This window comes from Serinus canaria, chromosome 10, assembly GCF_022539315.1.
Source record: "Serinus canaria isolate serCan28SL12 chromosome 10, serCan2020, whole genome shotgun sequence".
Classification (NCBI taxonomy): domain Eukaryota; kingdom Metazoa; phylum Chordata; class Aves; order Passeriformes; family Fringillidae; genus Serinus; species Serinus canaria.
Window position 1 is genome coordinate 1498723 of NC_066324.1, and position 22706 is coordinate 1521428.

A 22706-nucleotide genomic window follows, 5' to 3' on the forward strand; every position below is an offset into this window, starting at 1 on the left:
ATCTGCTCTGCCTTCTGCTCCAGGAGCCTCCTCCTCTCCCTCCACCCTTTTTTTAAATCCTGAATCTCCTTTTTGCTCCACCAGTGAAATAATCAGGAATTAAATCCTGGCAGCAACAGCAGATCCAAAGGATTGGGAAGGAATTCCCAGAGCAGCTGTGGCTGCCCTGGATCCCTGGCAGTGTCCAAGGCCAGGCTGGACAGGGTTTGGAGCAGCCTAGGACAGTGGGAGGTGTCCCTGCCATGGAATGAGGTGGGATTTAAGGTCCTTTCCAGCCCAGATTATCCCAGGATTCCGTGGATCACCCATCCCTGTGGAATGGGATGGGCACCATCCCATTGGAGCTGGAATGCTCCAAGGCACCACCCAGGAATGTCACACAAAACTGGGAAGAAGTTGGAGAAAAACCCCAAATCTGAGCAAATCCCAGCAGATCCCAACCTCCCACACCCATAACAGTGTCCCAGTGAGGGAAAAACAGGGATCATCCTCATGGAATATCAAACATGGGGGCAAAGTACAGAAAATGCAAAGGCATTGCTGAACTCTGCACAAGGCGTGGAAGCAGATCCAGGGATTTCAGTCCTGCAGGGAAGGAAAAGATCCTGATCCAAGCTCTGATCCCTCTGCTCTCCCAGCAATCCCCACCTGTGTGCACACCCCAAACGTGTGTGCATGTGTGACACACCTGTGTGCACATCCCAAACGTGTGTGTGCATGTGTGACACACCTGTGTGCACATCCCAAACGTGTCTGCATGTGTGACACACCTGTGTGCACATCCCAAACGTGTGTGTGCATGTGTGACACACCTGTGTGCACATCCCAAATGTGTGTGTGACACACCTGTGTGCACATCCCAAATGTGTGAGACACACCTGTGTGCACACCCCAAACGTGTGTGTGCATGTGTGACACACCTGTGTGCACATCCCAAACGTGTCTGCATGTGTGACACACCTGTGTGCACATCCCAAACGTGTGTGTGCATGTGTGACACACCTGTGTGCACATCCCAAACGTGTGTGTGCATGTGTGACACACCTGTGTGCACATCCCAAACGTGAGTGTGAGTGTGACACACCTGTGTGCACATCCCAAACGTGTGAGACACACCTGTGTGCACATCCCAAATGTGTGTGTGCATGTGTGACACACCTGTGTGCACATCCCAAACGTGAGTGTGAGTGTGACACACCTGTGCACACCCCAAACACGTGTGGATGTCCCCCCCCACACACACACATGCCCATCCCACAGGTGTGTGCACACCCCAGACACACCTGTGCAGGTCCCACAGGTGTGTGCACACCCCAGACACACCTGTGCAGGTCCCACATACAGGTGTGTGCACACCCCAGACACACCTGTGCAGGTCCCACAAACAGGTGTGTGCACACCCCAGACACACCTGTGCAGGTCCCACATACAGGTGTGTGCACACCCCAGACACACCTGTGCAGGTCCCACAGGTGTGTGCACACCCCAGACACACCTGTGCAGGTCCCACAGGTGTGTGCACACCCCAGACACACCTGTGCAGGTCCCACAGGTGTGTGCACACCCCAGACACACCTGTGCAGGTCCCACATACAGGTGTGTGCACACCCCAGACACACCTGTGCAGGTCCCACATACAGGTGTGTGCACACCCCAGACACACCTGTGCAGGTCCCACATACAGGTGTGCAGGTCCCACAGATGGCTGCACATCCCAGATGTGTGCACCTCCCAGGCACGTGTGCACGTGTCACATCCCAAACCTGTGCACATCCCCCAGACAGATGTGCACACCCCAGGCACATCTGCACCCCCAGCTGTGCACATCCCGAGGACAATCCCATCCCACCTGCAATTCCAGGGATCACAGCAGGAGCACAGCCCAGGCCACCACTGCAGGGCTGGAGACCACAGAGCTGGAGGCTGGGAGTCTGGGCACTTGGAATTTGGGGAGTTTGGGAAGTTGGGAGTTTGAGCATTTGGGAGTTTGGGAATTTAGGAGTTTGAGCATTTGGGAGTTTGGGGATTTGGGAATTTAGGAGTGTGGGAATTTGGGAATGACAGGGAATGGGGAGCAGCAGCCTGAGACTTGTAGCACAAGGCTCACTCGTGCTTGCAGAAGTGAGGAATTCCAGCCTCGGGAATGCTGGAGCCTGGAACAGGAACGGTCCCAGGCCATGGATCCTGCAGGGCCCCTGTCCCTCCTGGCAGGGCACAGGTCACAAATGCCAGCCCTGAGCCTGGAGCCTTCCTCCCACTGGGATCACAGGACTGGGAACACCAAGCCGAGCTGCCATTCCCAAAGTGCCAAATCCCAGGATAACACCAGCAGCAGCACCAGCACATTCCATTTCCCATGGGATTAACGGGAGCATGCCTCCCAGTGGGATCACAGGCAATGGGGAATGCTGCTGCTGCTCCCAAAGTGCCAAACCCCAGGACACCATCACATCCCATTTTCCATGGGATTTACAGGGAATGGGAACACCAAGCCAAGCTGCCGTTCCCAAGGTGCCAAATCCCAGAATACCAACAGTGCCAGATTCCATTTCCCACGGCATTAATGGGGTTTTGATCCTGCTGCTCTTGGGGTCACCCTGCGCAGACTCCATGGAAAGGAGGGAAAAGCAGCCATGAGCAATCCCAAATTCCTGCTGGAGGTTCCAGGAGCTGGGACACGCAGGCTCCAGGCAAACCACGGCACTCACACCCCCAGTTCCACAAAAATCCTCCAGCTTATCCACGAGAAATCTTCTCCTAAACTGGGCAAGAGATATTCCTAGCAGAGGTTGAATCACTTCAAAATCAGACTGTTTCAAAAATAAGTCTTTCCCATTTTCTATCCTTTTATTTCTTTTTTTTTCTTTTTTTAACTGACATTTAATAAATTATAAAATCGGTGTATGGTGAAATAGAATATATCAGCCAGATATGTATGAAATACACATGCATGGGAAAAAACTATTGAACTCACCTGGAACTCACACACACGGATCTATAAATACATATATACACACACATATACATATAAACACCAACAGTTTCCTTTTTCCAAAATTCAAGTCAACTATTTAGTGGCAGAGGGATGCTGTAAAAACACTAAAAACAATTTTTGATGCCACATCATGTGAACCTTTCAAATAACCATACGACTGATCAGACAGCAATACCTAATGCTACTTGGATTAAAGGTTTTTTTTTTTTACTTTTTTTCTTGTTTTTTTTTTAATTTTTTCCTTTTTTTTTTTCCTTTTTTTTAATCAATGCAAGATTTATATTTATTTTTTTTTTGAGACGACTTCATAGGCAAAAGGTGGCCCTTGTCAATGCTTGAAGCAACTATTTGCAACCAACAGGTTTTTTTGGACATGAAAAAATTCAGACAAGAATCTGCTAATTTTAGTATTCCTTAACTCTCTTTTTCCTGATAAACTCAATACCTGCACTTTCAACCAGTTATAAAAATATTTTTCACACCAGAGGAAATATTTACTCTCTCTGACATGGACTTTGGGACACAAGAGAATCACTTCCTTCCCTCCCCCTTTCTCTGACTTTAAAGAATCTCCTGAAAAAAATCTGCATTCCAGCTATTTACACATTCCACTCCTTAAGGAAAACGGATCAGCCCAAATGACCCAAAAAAAAAAAAAGAAAAAAAAAATTCCTATGTCATGCACAACTTAAAAACAATGAGAAAAGAAACCAGGAATTAAATACGGCTGAAAAAAATCCAGGGACTCCAAAGAACTCTGAGAGAAAAGTGAATTTTGGGAGGCAGCACCCCTAAAAGAGCAGGATGGGGAGGAACAGTCCGGCTCTCCTGGTGGGTTTGGGCTCAGGCTGGCTCTGAGCAGGGAATACCCAGGGGGAGCACTCAGCTCTGGGCATGCAGGGCGTGCTGGGCACTGACCCTGGGCAGGCCCTGGCAGGGGCTCAGGCTGAGCCTAAAGCAGCTCCCCCAGGGGACACTGACTCCTGCTCAGGCAGAGCTGAAGCTCTCTGAGCAGGACTGAAGTTCTGAGGAACAAAACCCTCCAGCCCAAGGGAGGCTTTGGGCTGGGGCTCCACCGCACAAAAATGGAACAAATCCTGCCACAAGGCACTCCTCAGCTGGGATTTGGGGCTCCACTCCACAGAGATGGAACAACTAAACTCATTTCCCAATGAATTCCTCAACAAGTCACTCCTCAGCTGGGATTTGGGGCTCCACTCCACAGAGATGGAACAACCAAACTCATTTCCCAATGAATTCCTCAACAAGTCACTCCTCAGCTGGGATTTGATGTAGCTTTGGGGCTCTGCTCCACAGCAATGGAACACCTTGTCCCCAGGTCACTGCTCAGCTGGGATTTGACGGGGTCAGGCCCTCAGGAGTGACTGAATCCCAAAAATATTCTGGAATATTCTGAGTTGGGAGGGACCCACAAGGATCACAGTCCTTGCACAGGGCATCTTAAAATCCCACCCTGTGCATCCCTGGGAGCTCTGCCCAGCATTCCTGGAGCTCTGGCAGCCTTGGGAATGTCAGCATTCCCTGGGGAGCCTGGGCAGTGCCCCACACCCTCTGGAGGTGGAATTTTCCCTGAAATCCAACCTAAACCTCCCAGTCAGCTTCGTGTCATTCCCTGGATGAATCTGCAACATTCCTGACGAAAGCATGGAATTCAAAAGGAGAACTGGCCTGGGTAGAGGGGCACATGGAACCAGAAATGCCAAAAAAATCCCAAGAAAACAACCCCACTCCTGAAAGGCTCCGGGCTGCAGACAGAGCAGGGTGTGCTCTGCTGCCAGAATTATAAAATCTGCACTAAATATGGGATGGGGGAATCAGATTCCACCAGCCAAGGGAAATTCTCCAAGAGGAGAAAAAACCCCTCTCCCCACGCTTGAACTTTAGAAGCTCAGCTCCTCTCCTGTTTCTTTAACAGTGGAGAAAATAATGCCATTGGTGTTCAAACTATAGGGGGGAAAAAAGAAAAGGAAAGAAACTCACATGACAAATGCACAGGTGTAAAATCTTCAGCATCCATAAAAATGAACTGAAGCTCCTTGTTTTTCTTAATTTTTTTTTCTCTTTTGTCTTTTTTTTTCTTATTTTTACCAGCGAGGCCATCTTAGGTTTATATACAAAAGTAAAACTGAAAATAGACTTTTTTTTTTTTGTTCTCTGTACACATAAATTTTTTTTCCCCTTTTTTAAAAAAAGGAAAAAAAAAAACCACCTTGTCTTAACTTTTTTTTTTTTTCTCCAAACAGAAAGGAAAACCGAGCACGAAGATTTCCTCTGTCCCCAACCCCCCCCAAACCCACCCACCCCCCCAAAAAAAAATAGAAATAAATCAGTCCAAGGAGATAATATCTGGTATGATACCAAAGATTGAGGCCGTGTCCGTGCTGCTCCTGCTGGCCACGGGGTGCCCGTGGTTGTCCCGCAGGCTGTTGGAGGAGACCAGGCTGCTGTTGCTGCCACTGCTGCTGCCGTTGGTGGCTGGCAGGGAGCTGCTGCCCCCTGCATTCAGCTGATCCAGGAACATCTGGGACGAGGTGTAGGGGAAAAAGCGGGAGTGTAAAAGTTCCTGATCGTCCGAGGCCGAGACGGCGGCGGCGGCGGCGGCGAGGAGGGAGGTGTTGTAATGCTGCGGGAGAGAAAGGGTTACAATTCAGGTTCTGCAGAGGAAATAAAGGGGTCCAAATTCAGGTTCTGCAGCAGGAAATAAAGGGGGTTCTGTCCAGGGGAGGTTTTGGCAGTTCTGGGTTTCACAGCAGCTCGGGCAGTGGGACATGAAATGGGTTTTTAGCTCTGTGGTCCCCAGTTTTGAAGCCAAAAGGAATTGGGGATGCTGGGGTTACAAACGTGGTTTGTAAACCCAAACCCCACAGACCAGCAGGGAGGGATTGGGATCAGAGAGCCCAAACCAGGAATAAAGGCAAGCAGGAATGGGATCAGAGAGCCCAAACCAGGAATAAAGGCAAGCAGGAATGGGATCAGAGAGCCCAAACCAGGAAAAGGGTGAACAGGAATGGGATCAGAGAGCCCAAACCAGGAAAAGGGTGAACAGGAATGGGATCAGAGAGCCCAAACCAGGAAAAGGGTGAACAGGAATGGGATCAGAGAGCCCAAGCCAGGAATAAAGGCAAGCAGGAATGGGATCAGAGAGCCCAAACCAGGAATAAAGGCAAGCAGGAATGGGATCAGAGAGCCCAAACCAGGAATAAAGGCAAGCAGGAATGGGATCAGAGAGCCCAAGCCAGGAAAAGGGTGAACAGGAATGGGATCAGAGAGCCCAAGCCAGGAATAAAGGCAAGCAGGAATGGGATCAGAGAGCCCCAGCCAGGAAAAAGGGTGAGCAGCAGCATTTTGGGGCTTTTTGTTTTGTTTTTTTTTTTTTTTTTTTGTTTAGCTGTTCAAAAAATTCCCTGGGGGTGAAATTCCCCCAGATTCATCCTGCCAGCCCAGCAGTCAGGGTGAGCCCAGCTGAGAGTGGAGCTGTGCTGATCCCTGCTGGCAGCAAGGCACAATCCTGGAAATGTTCCCACGGGCTGTCCCAGGTTTTCCTCTCTGCTGCAGCCCCAAAGGGCAGGAGCCTGAGCAGCCAAAAATCCCATTTAAACACAACCTCCCTGAGGGGGAACTCTGCCCTCAGTGCTCCTTCCCACCATGACTGAACAGCCAGGCTGTCCCAGCCTTGTTCCCAAAGACTGCTCCACAACCAGAGCAGCATTCCTTGGCTCAGAATCATTCTCAGATCCTGGATATTCCCAGGGCAGGCTCTGCTCTCCATGAGGATATCAAAGCATCCCTCAGCTTTCAGGGCAATTTTAGTGCAATTTCCCTCCTTGGGAGGGCAGAAAGGGCAGGGAAACATCCCAGCTCCCTTTTTTTGGAGGAAAAGGGATCAAAAGCTGCACCTTCATTCCACAATGAAGTGGCTGCTGAGTTTAAAATTTTAGAACTGCCCAAATATTTACTTTTGCTGTGCCTCATCCCACACCTGTGTTCAGATAATGCTGCTGCTGCTTCCCACACAGCAAATCCTGCTTGGAAAAGTGTTTGCCACAGGATTTGGTTCTCCCTGACTTACCTGATTGTCACCTGACAGGAAAGGGAAGAAATCTAAACCTGTCAAGAGACAAAAAACAAAATTCAGCTTCTCAAAGCAGCCCCTGTCCATTTTTTCACCCCTTACTTTGAAACAAACCAGCCAAGCACTGATGACACTCCAAACTCTCTTTGCTACCAGAGGTATTGACCTGATGATTTTTATTTTCTAATGGAAGGTGTGCCTGGGGAGCTGTGCAGGTGCAGCCAGAACTCACCCTGCAGGTCATAAGGCATGGGTGTCATATGGAATGGATGCCTGTAGTCCTGGATGAGGGATGTGTTGATGTAGCTGGTGTCCACAGCAGGAAGGCTCGGGGTTCTTGACACAGGAGAAGCTTGGTGGGGTAAATTTAAAATGCTGGAAGGGAAAAAAAGGCTTGTTAAAAGCATGAAACACACTCTTGGTTTATTGCTGTCCCATCAGGGGATGCTTGTTTGCTTATTTTCAAATTGAACTTCAATTCAAAACACATTCTGAACTTCCTGGAGGATGTGCAGCCATTCCAAAGCTGCATCCCACACTCCCTGAGCTTCTCCTCACAGAATTCCATCAGGAACAGCCCTTCAGTCCAGCACAGCTGGAATTTGGGAAAGGACAGGCCGGTCCCAAACAGCAGAAACTGGAAATGCTGCTGGGCTCTCTGGAAATGTGTTACAGGTGTTTTCAACAAGGACAAGACAATCCTGGAGGAACATGGAACCCAAAACCCCAGAGGGACCTGTGGGACCCCACAGCACTGACACCCTACAAGACAATTCCAGCTGGGAAAGGCCTTGAGGGGTTGGAGTGGTCACTGAGGGATTCCCACTGTGGAGCAGGAACACTTCCCACAGGATCCCTGCCTTCCATCCCAGAATATTTATGCAAACCAGGAGCCATTTCCAGCCTGGCTGCTCAGGTGTGCCCAGGTGCCTGTGGCACTCCCTACCCACAGCCCTGCTCCTCCCTGATTGCTGCTTCCACATTTCCCAATGGAAGAAAAACATTCCCAGATTTGCACAATGCACACTTTTGTGCCTTTTGCATCATTTTACACTCATTTTTTCAAACACAGCTGAAATATTTTGTGTTGCACACTCAAAGCTGTGATTCCATTTGCACCAATTCACAAACAGCTGAAATATTTTATTACGTTGCACATTTAAAACTGTGATTCCTCTTGCACGCTTCACAAACACAACTGAAATATTTCATGGTGCTCCACACTCAAAGCTGTGATTTCCCTATGCACAATTTCACAAACGGAACCAAAACATTTCATTGTGTTCCACATCCAAAGCTGTGATTCCCTTTGCACCAATTCACAAACACAATTATAATATTTGTGTTCCACACTTAAATCTTTGATTCCCTGTGGACCATTTCAAAAACACAACGGAAATATTTGTGCTGCACACTTGTATCTTTGATTCCCTGTGCACCAATTCACAAACACAACTGAAATATTTCATTGTGTTCCACATGTAAATCTTTGATTCCCTGTGCACCAATTCACAAACACAACTAAAATATTTGTGTTGCACACTTAAATCTGTGATTCCCTGTGCACCAATTCACAAACACAATTATATTTGTGTTGCACACTTGTATCTTTCATTCCCTGTGCACTATTTCACAAATACAATTATAATATTTGTGCTGCACACTTGTATCTTTGATTCCCTGTGCACCAATTCACACACACAACAGAAATATTTCCTTGTGTTCCACACTCAAAGCTCGTGCTGGGAGCAAACCCAGAGCTACCAGATGAGGCTCAAACCCCATCCCAGAAGTTTCCAGAGCTGATTTACTCTGGAATCTCTGCGTGCTCACCCCTTGTTGTTCATGGGTGATGCTGGGGATATGGAGGGACAGCTCCTCTTGGCTGAGGGCTCCTCCTCCTCCTCATCTGAGGAGCTGTCGATGGTCAGGTCGATCACTTCCACCTTCTTGTTTTTGTTGGATTGTTGGTGAGAGGACACCTGGTGTTCCAAGGAGGAGCTGATGCATCCTGCACACAACCAACAATCAGTTACAACCACAGCCTGTTAAAAAGCTCAAAATCCCAATAAAAAATAATCACAGAATGTTGGTAACTTTAAACACCATCAGCCCCAGACAGGTGTGACCCAATAAAGTGAACACAAATGATTAAAGCTATAAAGACATTTAAAAATGAGCATTTTGGGAGGTGAGGGAACACAGGGGACCCAGAGTGCCCTCAGAGCCCAGCCATGGCTCACCATCCACGCCGTTGTAGGATGCTGTCACCTCCTGCACTTCCTTCTTGGACCTCATGGGAGCCCAGGACCCGTCCTCCTTGAACTGGATCTCATCACAATCTGTACAGAACTTCAGGATTTCCATGAACAACCTGTCCATAAAAACATTTATATCAGTCCTAAAAAAGAGCTTTTTTCCCTTTATTAGTCAGTGTAAGACTGAATTTGTGGTGAAGCTTTTACTGTTCTGCTCTTCCCTCAGAGCCTCCTTGATAAAAAGGAATCAGTGACAAAATTTAAATATTACCTAAAATAAAAATCTGCAAAAATGAAGATTTTTATTTAAAAGCACTGAGAATGGAATCCTGCAGAGCTTGTGACACAGAACTCTCCATTTCCCAAAACAAAGAAATTCTGTGAACTAGAGCTGATTAAAAAATCCTTTCCTTACCCCCTCGGACAAAACTAAACTGAGGAAATCTCTCTTAAATCTGAGGATTTAAGGACTTGTGAAACTTCCTACCAAATGCTGAGCACGAGAATCTCAATTTGCAGCCTCTTCTCCCACAGGCACCTCCTAAAATTTTAGGATTCTGGCAGCACATCACTGCCAGTGGGAATTCCAGCTTCTGACCAGGCCCATTCATGTGGTTCTGCAGGGAAGAGCTTGGCTTTAATTAGAGCTTGGCTTTAATTAACTCTCTCTTTCCCAGACTGGAGCATTTTCCACCACTAACCTTCTCTCTGGGATGCTCCAGTTAGATCAGACCCAACATCTGCACCTGGCAGCACCAGGAGCAATAAGGAAAATGTGGGGTTTGCATTATTCCTGCTTTCTGGCTTTGCTTTTTAGGCAGAGACCTCAAGCAGGAGCCCCCAGCTCTTTGATCCAAGGCAGATTTATCCCTGGAAATGTGGGGATGCAGGAGTCCAGAACAGCCTGAGTGTCTCTTGCGAGGCTCTAAAGGGACCCTGAGTGAGCTCATCCTTCCCTGGATAAATAAAACAAACATTCCCTAAAAGACTCCTCGTTGATGAGGTGGTTTTTTGAGATTTTGGGGTTTCTTGGGGGTTTTCAGCTTTGCTTTTGGGGTTTCTGTTTGTGTGTTTCATCAATTTTTGGGCTTTGTTCTTACACTGAGAATATTCTCAGAAACCTCTACTTGTTCTCTCCCTCTATCTAAAAAAAAGAAAAACTAAAATGCAACCCCAGAAATCCCCACTTGGCCCAGCCCGAGGTGAGATTTATTTATTTTTTTAGTGTTCTGCAAGCAGGCAGAGGCAGGGCATCAATCTGTGTGTCCCTTTCTATAGACAGCAACTCCCCGAGTGTGAAATTGCACACGGAGTTGTGCAGGCACTCACAGGGGTTCAGCACTGATCTGCTCTGTCTGCTGCCAGCCCTGCCAGCTTTGTACAGCTGCTCCATTAAAAGGAAATACAACTTGTGCTGTTTGCACCTAGGAAAGCTCAGGAATTTCCTGAGAATTGCTCTCGTTATTAGCAAGTTGAGTTGGAAGGAGCAGAATCCTTGAGGAGCAGCTGCTGAGGAATTCCTGACCAGCAGCAGGGAAATTCACCACGGGGAGCTCCAGAAGGAGGGAAATCCACTGGTGTCAGACAGGAACCTCCCCTCTGGGCCCTGATTTCAGCTCTACTCACCCATCAATGATGAGATGCTCGTAAGGAGCCTTCTTGTCACACACAGGGCACACCCAGGTGGGTTTCTTCTCATTCATTTGGATATAGAGAGTGGCATCAAAACACTGCAGGTGGGAGCAGGTCAGGGCCCTGCAGGGGATGGTCAGGCGCATCTTGCCAAGCTGGAGGAGAAAAAAACCAGGATTTTATTACCTTGGAGTTAAATCAACCAGCAGGGCTCTCCTGCCTGAAAAGAGACAAGAGTTAGGTGGAGTTTTATTCCAGAAAGAACTCTCAGAAATCTGAGTTTTGTCACATGCACAGTTCCCTCCTTCCTGTATGCTTGAAATGGCATAAAAGTGAATAAAAATCATGTTTTGAGTTCTGTGTGACTCAGGAAGCTGAAGAATACATCCTGCCATATTCCTGTAACAAAATGCACTGAGCACCTGTAAATAGCACCAAAAATAGAATTATTACATATTATTCCATGTATTATATGGACCAAAACCAGAATTATCCTTCATTATCATAAAAGCATCATTACACTGAAAGGACAGCAGACAGCGAAAGGAATTTCACTTTCATCTGAAATAAAAGTCTCCTCACAAAACCCCAGCAGTTGCTCAAAAAAACCCAAATGTTCTTGCTTGCTCTGCTATTGTAATTTTTCTACTTTCAAATTTTGCAGCTGTAGTTAGTTTTTTTTTCTCTGCTCTTTCTGTTTTGAAGTCTTGTTTTTACAGCTTTCTGAAAATCTTCTTACCTTTATTTCCTACACTTCCTCCTCTCGTCACAACTAAAAAGAAACTCTTTGAACTTTGTTGTTTATTGACAACTTCATGTTTCATGGCTCTATTATAATGCATATTTTTGTTTATTTGAATCACTTCTCTTTTTTTAAGCACTGCAGCAGCCAAGTGCAGCTCAGGAGGGGCCTGGACTGACCACACCAAAGGTGAGAGCAGCAAGGTCTGACCGGGATTTTCACCACATAAAAACCCAACAGAACAGCAATTTATGGAGAGATGCCTTGGGAAGGCTGAGCTGGAGCAGAGGCTGGGCAGAATTCCAGAATAAAGCAGGGATTGATTCCAAGGATCTCCTCCATGGATCCACCTTGGGCAGCACCAGAGCCCAGCCAGGGCTGCTCCCAAGATGACCCAAAATGGCCCCAAAATGCCCGGCCGGGCACGGGGTCTCTCCCTGGGATCAGCTCTGCTCCATTCCCACCTTGCAGTTCATTGTCCCAGCCCAGCTCCAGCCCAGGCACTCCCACCCTGCTTGTTTTTCTCTCTCCAGCCCACGGGGTTTGTGCTCCTGGGCTGGGATTGGGATCATTTGTCCTTGGTGCCCAGCTGGAGCAGGAATTGTTTGGTCTCCCTGCTCTGTGCACAGAGCTCACCATCCCCTGATGGGAACCCAGACCCACCCACCAAAGCAGCACAGAACCTGGAAAACACAAAACCCAAAGCTGAGGGATCAGAACTGTTCAGATTGAGGAGTGTGAAGTTGTGCTTATTGGACTAAAACATCCACAAGCTCCCAGGGCTGGCAGTGGAATTTTTGGGAGCGTGGCTCAATCCAGCTGATGCTGAGCAGTACAAGGAGGATGCCACAGGATGGCACCAGAATATCCCCAATCCCAAACCCACACCACAAACAAAGGCTCCTCTCACAGGCCACCACTTCCTGCAGCCTGATGGTGAGGGCTTGTTTTATTCCCTCTGAACTGAAATCCTGTTTATTTTCCTTCCCCCTGGCTCTCAGTCACTGTCACCCTGTCCCCAGTGATGGGAGGGGACACAGAATTCCCACAGGAGATGCTCTTGTGCCAGGTGTTTGGCACCTCCTCCCCCCAAATCCATGACTAAGCACAGTATTCCCATCCCCAAAATAACATTATTCCCATCCCAAAAATCACAGTATTCCCATCCCAAAAATCACAGTATTCCCATCCCCAAAAATCACAGTATTCCCATCCCCAAAAATCACAGTATTCCCATCCCCAAAAATCACAGTATTCCCATCCCCAAAAATCACAGTATTCCCATCCCCAAAAATCACAGTATTCCCATCCCCAAAAATCACAGTATTCCCATCCCCAAAAATCACAGTATTCCCATCCCCAAAAATCACATTATTCCCATCCCCACAATCACATTATTCCCATCCCAAACCCAACTCCCCCCCTGCTCTGTGTGTGTCAGGAATTCTCATCTCCCAGCTCCTGGGGCAATGGCTCGTTTGATTTTTGGGCACAGTTCCCCAGCTCAGGAGCATCAGAGGGAAAACCTGGATGCTTCAAAAGGAAAATAAGGAAAATCAAAGACAGGAAGGACAACAAAACCCCATCTCCTGAAGGAAAAAGGAGATTTTAAACCAGGAAGATTTTCCCCAAGGTTTTGGTAGAAAACCTCTGCCTGTGATTTCCCTGAGGGAAAAAAAGTCAGATTTAAAAAGCAGGAATATTTTCCCCAAGGTTTTGGTAAAAAACTTCTGCCTGTGATGGGATTTAACCACGCTCAAGAGTTCCCAGGTTGGTTCTTTTTTCCCATTTTTGGCACTGAAGCTCCTGGATCAGCTCTGCCACAAAAAGCAGGGATGCATCCCAAGTGTGGAAAAGCTGCATTCCCATCACTGGGACTGACTCCTGCCTGCTGGCAGCCAAAAAAAACACTGCATCAATTTCTTTTACCAGCACACAAAACACTTCTATTTCCCTGCTAAACAACAGGAGTTCAGGATTTGGAAACAAAGCTGCAGAACCTCCAGTACCCCCCTGGATTTGGGGTTTTTCTCCAGTTAAATATTTGGTCCTGGTGCAGGGCCTGGGGATTTCTTTCTTTGTGCCTTCAGGGGGAAAAATGAACAGGAATTTGAGTGTGCTCTGAAGTGCAGGCTCAGAGCAGCCCCTCTGGATCCTGAATGCCAAATCCCAAGGAAGTTCTGAGCAGCTTGGAGGAGAAAATTAAAATTAAAAATTAAACCAAAAATTAAAATAAAATAAAAATAAAACTTAAAACTAAAAATGAAAGTGAAAATTATAAAGACTAAACCCACCACCCTCCTTTATCTCCTGGCTATTCCCATGGAGAATCCCAGCCAGCAGAGGGGAGAGCAGCACCCTCCCAGTCCCAGAGTGATGCTCAATTCCTGAATTTTCCCTTCTCCTGCTGGAGAGCAAATCAGCATTTTCAGGGTGCACCTTCAGAGCATTTAAACATCAGAAAACTGAAAACACAGGGCTGTACATGGAATTGCACCCAGAGCTGGATCCAGGTAAAAGCTTGGAAGGTGAAGCCTCATCCCACTGAGCCTGGATGGATCATTCCAAGAGCTGCAGGGAAATCAGGCAGCACTGCAGCAGGAAAAGTGGGGAAAAGGGAACCCAGAAACACTGCAGAAGAGTTTGATCAGTGATGGAGGCAGCCAGGACAAGGAGAAAATTCCAGTCTGTAAAACAACACCCTGACAAATCCAACACACTGAATAAAAATCTGTAATTCCACCAGATGCACCAAGAGTTATTCAAAATAATTAATTAATGCCTCAGCATTCTAAAATATGACATGGAAGTTACAGGGGTTTGAGATTATCAGTTCTGAGGTTTTAACTCCACAGATCAGGATTTAATTTGGTAAATGAAATCCTGGATCTTTCTCACAGATTAATTAATTTTATCTTCCTTATAAATTCCTTATCTTCCTCAGCCAGAATCAACATTGGTGTGGTGAAAGGAATCAAACTGAAGAGAACAATATCACATTTAAAGACTTGCAAGAACCTTTTATATATTTATACATACAAACACATATAAAAACATAAATATATATTTATGTATTTTTTATCTTATATTTCATTGTAAATTTTAGTATAATTTTAGTGTGTGTGTATATATATGTATATATATATACACACACTTTATATAAAGTAACCACACAGTTAATTGTCCTTCTTATGAGGCAAAGCTTGCACCTCTAAAAGTTGATCTTTTTAGAGTCTAAGAACATATTAGAACTGGAAAAATAAAATAAGCTCCAATTTTGGAGGAATAAACTCCAATTTTCTTGTTTAGATTTTAAAACTGAGAATTTTGTGTGATTGAGACAAAGCAGGAAACAGATTCACTTCATGTGTCCTTAATTTTTGCACTAAAGGGACTCTGTCAATCCATAAGGAACTCAAATACTCTGAAGGTGCCCTGCACCTGAAAGCAGAGATCCAGGGAAGTGCACATTTCCCCCTTTTTGAGAGTTTTCATCAATCCAAGCCCAAGTGCACCCTCAGAGGATCCAGTGACACATTAAATCTGTGCTTACACATATTCTGAGTAACACTGCCAAGCTAATGGAATATTCATTTTCCCAGGGGCATTCCAGAAGCTCCTCAGCACAGAGAGAATTTCAGCTGCTCTCTGTGCCCAGGAAGTCACACCAGGTAAACACGAGCTAATTCCCACCACAACAGCCACATTTCCTTTAGAATCACTTTTGAGGGAATTAAAAAATCAACTTACTGGACAAAGCAGGGACACTCTTAGGCTGGTTGTTGCTATTTCACTGTCTGGATCAGCAGTTAGTTTCTCTTTAACTGGTATTTGAAAGAAGAAAAGGTTTATTTCAGGTTAATTCAAACATGAATTGGATGATAAAGAAATAAAATAAATCTAAAATGGTGTGGTAAACTTTGAATTCAAGACCCCTAAAGCTTGTTTATCCAGAGTTGTACCTGACCATTATTTAATATTTAATATCACATTGATTTCACTTCCAGCTCCAAGCCAAAGTTAAACTTGTTAACAACTCTCACATGGACAGGCACCACAACAACCCCCAAAATCCTCATCAGGTGATTTCAAACTGAAAAGCAAATTGAGCAATAGGCAGTCAGCAGTACCCTGACAAAATCTGAGATTTAAATAACTGCAGGCAAATACTGAAATCTTTAATTTCTGGAGATTTTCATCCTCTCTTTTTATTTACAAGGCCTGTTTCATGAGCAGCCATTGGTAAAATGAACAAGTCAGGCTGATTTTATTCCTGCTCTAAGAACTGGACCTACAGCTCCATCCTCACCTTGCAGAGCAGCAGCCACCTGGAACTTTGTAGATTGTGCTTTTGACTAATGAGTTTATTGGCGACCTTATTTTAGTGCCTATATTTTGTGCATTAGGACAAATTAATGCCCAGCATTATTATTTAGTGCTGGACTCATTTCTTCCCCTCTAGAGAAGGTACAACACCTGATGTGAGCATTAATTAAAGAGTAATTTTATATGGATCAGGTGCTGGGATTCTCCCCTCTCCCTGAAAACCAAACCCACAGCAGTTTTTGCTGGTTTTGTGCCACAAACTTCCACCCATTTGTTGTCAGAGGGAACAGAAAGGCAGCAAATTCCCTCTGCAGTGAGGAGGGGCTCTGTGCTGGGCTCACCCCACAAATTTGGGAGCAGAAATGCCCAAACCCAGACCCAGCCCCAGCCCCAGGCCCAGGGGGAGGCTTCAGCCCTGAGCTGCTGAATGTCCCCTTCACTGTCAAACACTATCAAATTGTGCCATCCTGCACCACTTTTTAGTGCTGGACTCATTTCTTCCCTTCTGTAGAAGGCACAATCCTTGATGTGAGCATTAATTAAAGAGTAACACATTGATCAGGTGTGGGATTTTCCCCCTCCCTGAAAACCAAACCCACAGCAGTTTTTGCTGGTTTTATGCCACAAACTTCCACCAGTTTGTTGTCAGAGGAAACAGAAAGGCAGCAAATTCACTGCGCAGTGAGGAGGGGCTCTGTGCTGGGCCGGTCACCCCACAAATTTGGGAAAAGCCAAACAGCCAGCTCCAGCCCAGGCAGGCCCAGGCCCAGCCCCAGGCCCAGGCCCAGGCCCAGCCCCAGGCCTTCAGCCCCCATCACTGTAAAACACACTTGTGCCATTCTGCACTATTTTTTACTGCTGCACTAATTTTTCCCCTCTGGAGAAGGTACAAGCCCTGATGTGAGCATTCATTAAAGAGTAACACCACTATCAGGGGCTGGGATTTTCCCCCTCTCGCTGAAAACCAAACCCGCAGCAGTTCGTGCTGGTTTTATGCCACAGACTTCCAGCCATTCCTTCTCCTGAGGTACTGAATGCCCACTTGACTGCAGAGCACAGTTGTGCCATTCTGCACAAACAAAGCCAGGATGGCTGAGCTGAAAGAGATTCTCTTGCATTTTTCCCCTCACAGTGTCAACAGGGTTCCTGGACTGGCTCCTAGTGCAAACAAAGGCTCTGAGTCTTTGAATTGGAGCTGAACACAAAGAACACCACTATCACATTCCCAAAGCCCAGAGGGCTGTAGGAAGTCCAAAGCTTGGTTAGCACAGTCCTAATTCCAAATCTCCCCTCACAAAAGTGATTTTTTTCCCTTTCACAAAAGGCCAGCAGACACATACTCAGTGCTCTGGAGTGATCCGGGTTCCGGATTCCCTTGGCCCGCAACCGCTGCAGGAGCACCGTGGAGGAGAGCTGCTTCACCAGGTACACTGCCATGGAATAGTTCTGCAAAACGCCACAAAACATCAGGGAAAACACCAAAACAGCAGGGAAAACACCAAAAACAGAGAAACCCCTGTCTGCAGCACATAACGTTTTGTTATGGGATTGCACGGAGGAGAGCTGCTTCACCAGGTACACTGCCATGGAACAGTTCTGGGAAACACCTCAAAATATCAGAGAAAACCCCAAAAACATCAGGGAAAACCCCCAAAACCATCAGGGAAAACCCCAAAACATTGGGGAAAGCCCTGTCTGCAGCAGGTAACAGTTTGTTATGGGATTGCAGGGCACTGCTGAGGAGAGCTGCTTCACCAGGTACACTGCCATGGAACAGTTCTGGGAAACACCCCAAAAACATCAGGGAAAACCCCAAAACGTCAGAGAAAACCCCAAAAACATCAGGGAAAACCCCCAAAACCAACAGGGAAAACCCCCAAAACCAACAGGGAAAACCCCCAAAACCATCAGGGAAAGCCCTGTCTGGAGCATGTAACATTTTTTTATGGGATTGCAGGGCACTGCTGAGGAGAGCTGCTTCACCAGGTACACTGCCATGGAACAGTTCTGGGAAACACCTCAAAATATCAGAGAAAACCCCAAAAACAGCAGGGAAAACCTCAAAACATCGGGGAAAGCCCTGTCTGCAGCAGGTAACAGTTTGTTATGGGATTGCAGAGCACCGTGGAGGAGAGTTACACTTCAATTTTATATTGATAATATTCAGTACTACACTTGTGCCAGTACACTGAATTTTACATGGATAATGTTCAGTATTACACTTGTGTCAGTATATTTAATTTCATATTAATAATGTCCAGAACTGCACTGGCATCAGTACATTTAATTTTACATGGACAATGGTCAGCACTGCACTGGTGTCAGTACATTTAATTTTACATGGATACTGTTCAGCACTGCACTGGTGTCAGTACATTTAATTTTACATGGATACTGTTCAGCACTGCACTGGTGTCAGTGCACTTAAGGGAAGCTGTCAGGTCAAATATGATCAGAAGTTTTTCTTTTTTTTAATAAAAGCCTATTTTGTTTTCAAAATAGGAAAAGGAGCAGCGATGCCTCTTCCCAAGATGCATCACCTGCCATCTTTTTCTTCTCCTCCTGCACTCAATTGTCTCTAAAATGTGAATTTCATCACCAAAGCAGGTCAGAGGCAGAATGCAACTCTGCCAAGTGCCACAACTCAGGTGAACCTTCCCTCACGGAATGAACTCTTCCTGCCACGGAGCCCAAATTCCTGGAGCTTTCATTTTTCTCATAATCTCCAAAAAAATCAGGTTATAAATGTCTTTCTAAAAATGTGACTCAGCAGCAACACCTCTCATCCCCCAGAATGGAAAGGACCACATCCGTGTTCTCACATTAGGGTACATCAATTATTTTTTGATTTGAACACTGGCAAAACCTGGAGCTGCATTCTTACAATTTAAATTGAAAAATAAAAGGTTTCCCTCAGCAACTGCCACACATTTCCACTTAAAAAAAATCCATGCAATTGTGACATCCCCCATCTTTTATTTAGGATCTGAAGGCAGGATCCAGTGATATATCTCACCACAAAATCACACCAATTGGAGCAGCAGCAGAAACACCACATTTTAAATATTTTATTCTCACAACGAACGCTTCTCACATCGTTAAAAACCACTACTGCCTTAACTTGTTTGTTTAATGCCTCAATTAGGAGAGGAGTTAGAAAAATGCTAATTAACGTGGTGAAATTATTTACCGACAGCTTGAATCTACAAAGGCAGGAACTTGCCCAAGGCATCTTGTACAGAAGGCTCTTGAAACAGATTGTGTAAAAATCTCACTGAGGGCTCCAGCAAAGGTAGGGAGCACAGTGGGGACCAGAACTGACTCTTGAGGGAAGGGCGAGAGGGAAACTCGGATTTTGTGCCACACAGGCACAGCCAAATATAAAATAATTCTTCACATTTCACTGTCAGAGTCTCAAAGAATCAAATTAGGAAAGGTTGTGCCTTAAAGAATCTCTTCAGGAAGGATTGTTTTTTATAGAATTCCAGGAGGGTTTGGGTTGGAAAGGATCTTAAATCCCATCCCATTCCACCCCTGCCATGGGCAGGGACACCTTCCCCCGTCCCAGGCTGCTCCAACCCTGTCCTACAACTCTGGATCTAATGCTTATTTATGCCAGAAGTTCCCAAAATGTTCTTTATAACTGATTAATCGGTGAAACCTGAGAACCAGCCAGTTCCCAAGGGACTGACTCAAACCTGGGGCACTTCTTGTCCCTGAATCCCGAGCTGTGAATCCCTGAGAGCAGCACCTGGGACCCACCCACCTGCAGCTCCGCAGGAAAACCCAAGCAGGGTTTGGAACTGCTTCCTTCTGATACCTGCAGCTCTCATTATATGAAAGAGGATTTTCTGGACCAGAATCACTCAGCCATCCTTTATGCCACCATCTGAATGGAGATTGTTTTCTGCTCCACAAGAAATCCACCCCGGAATCCCCCCCTGGTGGCTCAGAGCTGCCCTTTGTCCCTGACTGGAGTGTAAGCATTTTTCCACGCTGGGCTTTGCACGCTGACAAATTCTTGGCCAAAGTTTCACCTCAGGACAATTCTGGGCACTTCTGAAAACAGGATGGGGGCAGTGGCAGCAGCACACGGTGCCTGTGGAATGCCCACCCAGCAGCTTTGGTGCCAGCACTGACAGCAGCTCAGTAATTCACGGCTGATTTACTGGAGTCACTTTTTGCAGCATGTTCCAGATTTCATTAGCCCGGCGGAACATCAGCGATTTTCTGACACCGGCTGTAACCCTGCCCCACAGCCACAAAACAATGATAAAAACATGAGGGTTTAAATGGAAGGATAAGGAGAGCAGCTGGGAGAAATGTAAAGAAGGTCAATGGAATCAGCCGGGCTGGGCTGTTTTGTGTCCACACTCCCAGCTCTAAAGGGCCACTCTGGGCTTGATCGCTCCTTGCAAGTCCAAGCCAAGCTTTGTCAACTCCCTGCAGCCAGGAAGAGCTTCAAAGTCTCAAGTTTGGCCAAATCAACAAACAAAAGGCTTAGAGGCTGCCTTGATCTCTTTATCTGGCCCTCCCTGAGTCACAAAGCTGAGGAGGGAGAGATCCCACCCCGAAGGTGAGGGGGGAATCTGAGGGAGCAGATCCTGGCAGCACGGAATTCCAGCTGCACAAGGACATCCGTGGCCAGCCCAGCGAGGGTTTTCTGCCCAGGATGATCCCTGAAACAGCCAGGAGGGAGCCCAGAGGCACTCACCCTGCCGATCTCTGCAGTCCAGGACACCACGATGGTGTTGGGGACCGTGGTGGACAGACGGACGAGTGAGGTAATGTTGATTGGTCGGCTGGGGCGCTTTGGTTCAACACCGTTTTTGGTTGGTGGCAGGTAGCCCTGAAAAACAGAATTTCAGCTCTCAGAAAAAAGAATCCCGCAGTGCTTTTGCCTCCTGCCCCTCCCAATACACCTGGACCAGGCTCTATGGTTAATTCAGAGAGAGAAGGATCAGACAATAAAATATGGAGCATTTTAGAAGCTCCTGCTCATGATGGAAATTCAAAATCCCAACCCTGCCCACAGAATATTAAAGGGAACTTTGCCACCTCTCCTGTCTCAGCAAAACTAAACAAAAAACGCCAAACCTTGGACCAGAGTTTCTAAAATTCCATCCTTTTTTCTCTGCTCATGTGAGTATTACTAAATATGTGATCTTGAAAAGAGGATTTTAACTTCCATATGAACTTCTGGATCTACTGGCTAAAACAAATTACTTGATCTTTTCTGATCATTCCAGTGCTCCAGAATGTGAAAACAATAATTGGGATAAATTTTCAGGCAGGTAGTTCCTAACAGTGCATCCCAAAATGAGGACTAAAAGGAGAATTTACTTACTGGAAGGCTGCATGGTTTCCCATTGACTTTCACACACAGATTGGGTGGGAAGTGATCTTCCTGTGGACAACTGGTTTCTGATAAACAAAACCTAAAAGCAAAGAGCTGCCATCATCTTTCACTTTTACAGTGCTTTAAAGATCATCCCTTCCCAGAAGGAATTGTTTTTCCACTGAGCTCTGAAATCATGACAGATCTTGCTAAACACAGCCCCCAATTGATGTCACTGAGCAGGAAAACCCCCCAGAATTACAGAGCTCCAAGCAGCCTGGAGGTTCCTCCTCAGCTTCCTTGAATTCCTCAGCCTGACTCATCCCCCCCCCAATTTCTTCTCTGCCTCTTCTCCAGCCTGAGCTCTCCACACAAGACCAAGGTGTCCCAAATGACATTCCCCATCCCAGCTGCAGCTCCAGGCAGTTTCTGCTGCTGAATTTATTTTTATCCAGTTCCAAGAGGTGTTTCTGCTGCTGGATCCCAGCAGGACAGTCAGCATTCCAAGGAGCAGCAGAACCCCTCAGCTGCTCTGGGTTCCTTCCAGGGACCTGCCCCATCCCTGCCCATGGATAATCCAGGAGGGCTTGGTTTCCCTCATCCCCTCCTCACCCCACCAGGCTGAGAGAGAGGATTTGATCCATTTAGGATTGATTAAAAACCCCCAAATTCACCAGGCTGGTGATTCCCAAAGTGCCTAAAGAAGCAGATCTTGGAATGCCCATGGAATCCATCCCTGCTAAGAAAAACAACCCTCCCTGCTCATGGATTTTCCAGCCCCAGGACACGGAATGACCAAGGTAGAGTTACAGGAAGGATTCACTGACAAGAAAATCAACCAGGATGAGGAAAATCAGCTCTTTTCCATCCGGGAATTCCCAACCTGTTGGGCAGGACCTGCTGATAAATCCTAAAAACCAACAGGCAACAAAATCCCTACCTTAGCTGGACCTGTACTGTGAAGTCACATTTGGTCCCAGAAATATCCCTGGAAACGAGAGAAAATGGATTAAAATATCCTGCTGTTCACAAGATTCCTCAGGACTGCCAAACTCTTGAGGAATCTGACTGTTCACAGATTCCTCAAGAGTTTGCTGGAAGTTCAATTTATGGAAAACACTTCATTTTTACACAAAAAAAGGAAAATTCACCCTTTCAGGTATGTATGATGCACACCAGACTGCTGCTCCTGCTCAAACCACCACTCTCAAATGGTGTTAAAAAGAAGAGTTTTTATTTTTTGAAGTAAATAAATAAATTTGTGTTTGACCTCTATTTATGTGGGGGGTTTTGTTTGAGGTTTTTGGGGGTTTTTATTTTTT

General features: G+C 46.3%; 1 protein-coding gene across 2 annotated transcripts in view; it reads right to left on the reverse strand.

Moving 5' to 3' along the window:
• Positions 1-2822: 2822 nt before the first annotated feature.
• The window catches only part of PIAS1 (protein inhibitor of activated STAT 1), a 55417-nt gene continuing 35533 nt past the window's right edge, over positions 2823-22706 (reverse strand). For both annotated transcript variants that reach the window (XM_050978242.1, XM_050978243.1), the window contains exons 4-14: positions 22325-22372; positions 21394-21484; positions 20761-20895; positions 17387-17492; positions 15471-15544; positions 10973-11133; positions 9332-9462; positions 8922-9099; positions 7321-7463; positions 7086-7123; positions 2823-5639 (exon numbers count right to left, since the gene is read on the reverse strand). In XM_050978242.1, coding sequence (XP_050834199.1) covers positions 5343-5639; positions 7086-7123; positions 7321-7463; positions 8922-9099; positions 9332-9462; positions 10973-11133; positions 15471-15544; positions 17387-17492; positions 20761-20895; positions 21394-21484; positions 22325-22372 — 1402 coding nt within the window. In that variant the 3' untranslated portion in view covers positions 2823-5342. The remainder of the gene's footprint in view (positions 5640-7085; positions 7124-7320; positions 7464-8921; positions 9100-9331; positions 9463-10972; positions 11134-15470; positions 15545-17386; positions 17493-20760; positions 20896-21393; positions 21485-22324; positions 22373-22706) is intronic.